The sequence below is a fragment of the Myotis davidii genome, unplaced genomic scaffold (genome assembly GCF_000327345.1).
Source record: "Myotis davidii unplaced genomic scaffold, ASM32734v1 scaffold1655, whole genome shotgun sequence".
Taxonomy (NCBI): Eukaryota; Metazoa; Chordata; class Mammalia; order Chiroptera; family Vespertilionidae; genus Myotis; species Myotis davidii.
In genome coordinates, this window is record NW_006286480.1 from 62,718 (window position 1) to 67,513 (window position 4,796).

At 51.2% G+C, this 4,796-nt stretch overlaps 1 protein-coding gene across 2 annotated transcripts in view; it reads left to right on the plus strand.

The window, feature by feature from the left end:
* The first annotated feature begins 3,693 nt into the window (after positions 1 to 3,693).
* The window catches only part of HID1 (HID1 domain containing), a 17,314-nt gene continuing 16,211 nt past the window's right edge, over positions 3,694 to 4,796 (plus strand). The window contains exon 1 of one of the 2 annotated variants that reach the window (XM_006757987.2): positions 3,694 to 3,764. In XM_006757987.2, coding sequence (XP_006758050.1) covers positions 3,732 to 3,764 — 33 coding nt within the window. In that variant the 5' untranslated portion in view covers positions 3,694 to 3,731. The remainder of the gene's footprint in view (positions 3,765 to 4,796) is intronic. The other variant, XM_006757986.2, reaches the window with a different exon arrangement.

The following is a 4,796-nucleotide window of genomic DNA, read 5'->3' on the forward strand; positions in this document are numbered from 1 at the left end:
GTTGGGGGGAGCCTCTCCTGCCTCCTCAGCAGCACTAAGGATGTCAGACTGCAGCTTAGGCCTGCTCTCCGTTGGCAAGTGGACATCCCCCGAGGGCTCCCGGCCTGCCAAAGGAATGTCTGATTGCCAGCTTAGGCCCAATCCCCTGGGGAGCAGGCCTAAGCCAGCAGGTGGTCATCCCCTGAAGGGTCCCAGACTGTGAGAGGGCACAGGCTGGGCTGAGGGACCCTCCCCCCAGTGCACAAATTTTTGTGCACCGGACCTCTAGTAAACCAAATAAAGAGACAAACATATTTAAAATGGTGGTACAGTTTTAGGGAACACCAGGGGCTGAAATAACAACCGCTGGGGATGGGAAATCTGTCAGGAAAAGAAGCTTTAAAGATAAGACCCCTGCCTGGCCGGTGTTGCTCAGTGGTTGAGTGTCAACCAGGAGGTCAGGGTTCAATTCCTGGGCAGGGCACATGCCTGGGTTGTGGGCTCGATCCCCAGTAGGGGGTGAGAAGAAATGGTTCTCTCTCATCATTCATGTTTCTATCTCTCTCTCCCTTCCTCTCTCTGAAATCAATAAAACAGTATAAAAAAAAAAAAGATAAGACCCCAAGGATGAGAAGGGGACAGGCACACGAAGAGGAGGAGGAGGGCTGTCCCAGGCGGAAGGAACAACCTGTGCAGAGATCTGGGGCAGCAAGCTCAGGGGGTTTGAGGACATGTGGGAAGATCAGTGAGTGGAGCCACTCCAGGGGAGGGGAGCACAGGGGCTGGGAGGTCACCATGCAGCCTGAAGAAGTTGTTCCCAGCAAAGCACTCCGAGGTGCTTTCAGAGGGGGAGTGTTGTGAGCTGCACTTTACAGCTGCCCGCTGTTCTGAAGAGAAGAGATTAGAGGGGGCAGGAGCAGAGGCCGCTGTGGATGGGGACAATGGGGCTCTGGCGAGGGGGGCAGTGGAGATGATACATGTTTGGGGAATAGCATCAGGATGCAGTGATGGATTGGACTTGGGGTGGCAAGAAGAGAGGTGTCAAGGGTGACACTGATTTTGGGGGAAGTGCCCTTTACTGAGATGAGACTTAGAGACAAAAGTCAGGAGAGAGAAGGATGGGGTGTGGGGGGACGAAATGTGGAGAAGAGAATCACCCACAATGTGGCAGCTTGTTTTCTTTACATTTTAAAAATCCTCACCCGAGGATACGAGGGTATGTTTCCTGAGGATGTGTTTATTGATTTTAGAGAGGGAGGAAGGGAGGGAGAGAGAGAGGGAGAAACATTGATGATGGGTTGCCGCAACCTGGGTATGTGCCCTGACCAGGAATCGAACCGGCGACCTTTCAGTGCACAGGCCTACACTCAACCAACTGAGCCACCCTGGCTGGGGCTCAGACACCTTTTCTGTTGTGCACCCTTTGGGACCCTCACTCTCAGAAACGGGCCTTGCTGTGCGAGGCCCAGCCACACAGGGGGTCCCATGCTGATGATTCCAGATTCAGCCCCGGCTGAGCCCCATCTCCGACATGCCCGGTGTGAGTGAAGAAGCCTCCAGGTGGTTCCAGCACCCAGCTGTGCTGAGTTAACCCTCCCCTGGCCATGCTAGTCTCCCCGCTGAGGCCCCGGCTGTGGAGAGGCACAAGCCCCCTCAGCCAAATTACTGACTGCTCCATTTATAACCAAGTTTATGGCTTTACGCCGAGTTTGGTGGGGAAGTAGCAATAGTACCTGGAATATGCATCCAACTGACAACCAAGACTCCACATCCCCATCACCACCTGCATCCTTAGTCACCATATCGCAGGTGACTGCCTAGGCCAGTGATGGCGAACCTTTTGAACTCGGCGTGTCAGCATTTTGAAAAACCCTAACTTAACTCTGGTGCCGTGTCACATATAGAAATTTTTTGATATTTGCAACCATAGTAAAACCAAGACTTATATTTTTGAGATTTATTTTATATATTTAAAATGCCGTTTAACAAAGAAAAATCAACCAAAAAAATGAGTCATAGGTTCGCCATCACTGGCCTACGGTCAACCCTCATCCTCTCTCGCCTCCCAGCTGGACTCGCTGTGTTCAGCCACTGTCTTTCCTGCAGCGGCCAGAATGACTTTGCTAAGACATAATGACATTATTCCCCTGCTTCGAAGGCTCCTGTTGCTCAGAGAATGAGATAAAAGCTCCCTAACAGGATGCGCTGGCCCTGGCCTGTATCTCTAGTCACTCAGCATTCGCCCCATCTGGTGGTCCCAGGCTCTCTGCGCTTCTGGGCATTCCTTCTGCTCCTGCTCTCTCCACCTGCCTGGATGTGGGACAGGCTCCATTTGTTCTTTCTTTTTTTTTAAAATATATTTTATTGATTTTTCACAGAGAGGAAGGGAGAGGGATAGAGAGTCAGAAACATCAATGAGAGAGAAACATCGGTCAGCCTCCTCCTGCACACCTCCCAGTGGGGATGTGCCCGCAACCCAGGCACATGCCCTTGACCGGAATCGAACCTGGGACCCCTCAGTCCGCAGGCCGACGCTCCATCCACTGAGCCAAACCGGCTTTGGCTCCATTTTCCCTTTCCAACCTCTTTCCATTGTCTCCATCTGCTCCATGCCCGGGGGCTGAAGCCTTTATGGGCTGCACCTGTGGGTCATTTGCTCTCTTGTTGTGGGTCCACTGGTGGGGAACACCAGCAGGAAATGGAGGGGGAGAAGAGTGAAGGTGGGGGAACCAGAGAGGAAGGAACCCGATTCTGGGGTGCATCACCCGAGAACTGCCCTCTCACAATCCAGGACCTCTTGGGGGATGTCAAAGAGCCAGTTTCTGCCAGATCCTCACAGGCCAGGCCGAGGGACCCCACCTCTAGTAGGTATATAATGGTTATCATATTGTGATTTCAATTTGCATCTTTTTAATGACTAAAATTCAGAGTTTTATTATTAAAAAAAATTTTTTTTATTGATTTCAGAGAGGAAGGAATAGGGAGAGAAAGATTTAAACATCAATGATGAGAATCATTGATCGGCTGCCTCCCGAGCCCACAACCCAGGCATGTACCCCTGACTGGAATTGAATCCGGGACCCTTCAGTCCCCAGGCCAGCACTCTATCCACTGAGCCAAACCAGCCAGGGTAGAGTTTTATTTTTATTTTTTAATTGATTTCAGAGAGGAAGGGAGAGGGAGAGATACAAATATCAATGATGGGAGAGAATCATTAATTGGCTGCCTCCTGCACGCCCCCTACTGGAAATCAAGCCTGAAACCCTGGGCATGTGCCCTGACCAGGATCTGAACCATGACCTCCTGGTTCATAGGTTGATGCTCAACTACTGAGCCGCTGCGGATGGGCAGATTCAGAGTTTTTAATGTTGCTCTGGGCTGGACTAGAGTTGGGTGCTTTGTAGAGTGGACTGAATTTGTTTTTTTAATGCCAAATAAAGGTGCCATTCACTCGTTATCTCAGAGCGATCAGAAAAGCCATGGAGCCTGTCCAGGATTTCATCCAGGGCAGGGAAAGCACACCCCTGGAGCAAGGACAGACCTGCTCTGTCCAGTCCGCTCACCCAGTGACATGCTGACACCCTGTCCCCTCCTGCCCGCCTCCACACCTGTCCTACTCTGCCTTTGCCACCCCTTTGCTGCCTCAATGGTGCGTCCCTCATTTTTCAGCTGTGGAATTCCTATTGAGGCTGAATTTCACCTCCTTTCGAAGCATCTGGGGTTTTCAGAAGCTTCCAGATATAGCATGCAAGATGATGTTACAGAAAAGTGCAACCTCTTTTGGGGTGAGTTGAATTTCCTTTTTTTTTTTTTGCTTTGCTCCTTACTAGTTGTGTGATTTGGGGCAAGTAACTTAAATGTTTTGAACCTCAGTTTCCCCAAATGGGTAATGTGGATAATACTTACCTCAGAGGTGGGATTCTGTTGTTAGCGACATTGTTGTCACATTGTTATTATTAATTACTTCCACTTCTACTACTTTGCCTCTATCAAAGGCTCACTGGTTGAATCACGGCTGATTCTTTTCTTGATTCTCTCCCTAGATAATTGCTCATTAAGAATAGGCCCTGTGGATAGAGCGTCGGCCTGCGGACTGAAAGGTCCCAGGGTCGATTCCGGCCAAGGGCATGTACCTTGGTTGCAGGCGCATCCCCAGTTGGGGGTGTGCAGGAGGCAGCTGATCGATGTTTCTAACTATCCCTCTCCCTTCTTTTCTGTGAAAAATAAAATATATATTGAAAAAAGAATAGGCCCTGTGACTTAAGGCCCTGTGCTCCTATTCCGGACAGTGTTGCTAAATACCAGTCCCTCAACACATTTGTTGAAATGGACTGACTTAAAAGGATTTTCGGGGAAGGCAGGGGGCCAGAAAGGAGCTGTGGGATCCAGGGGGACTCCAGCTCCCATCAGACCCCCGCGCTGCTTTCCTGGAGGGGCCACTGAGTCCGCCTTCCTTGCGCGGAATGGATGGCTGAGCCCGGGCTGTCTGGACACGTGGGTTTCACAGGCCAGAAAAAGGGGAACCACGAGAGCAGATGCTAAATAATAGTAATAACAATAATAATAATAAGAAGAAGAATGGGGAGGACAGGATTGACAAGGAAGAAACTCAAGGGAGAGAGCTGGCTGAGAAAGTGTGGGCCCAGTGATGGCGTGGGGGCCAATGGTGAGGACGGGGCCTGGGAGGATCGCGGGCCCTGGGGCTGGGGCGGGAACGGGCGATGGAGCGGGGACAAGGCTCGGATCCAGAGGGAAGGGCGCGGAGGCATCGTGCCCAGCTGAGTCGGAGAGGCAGACCCCGGAGTGGACAGTGCCTC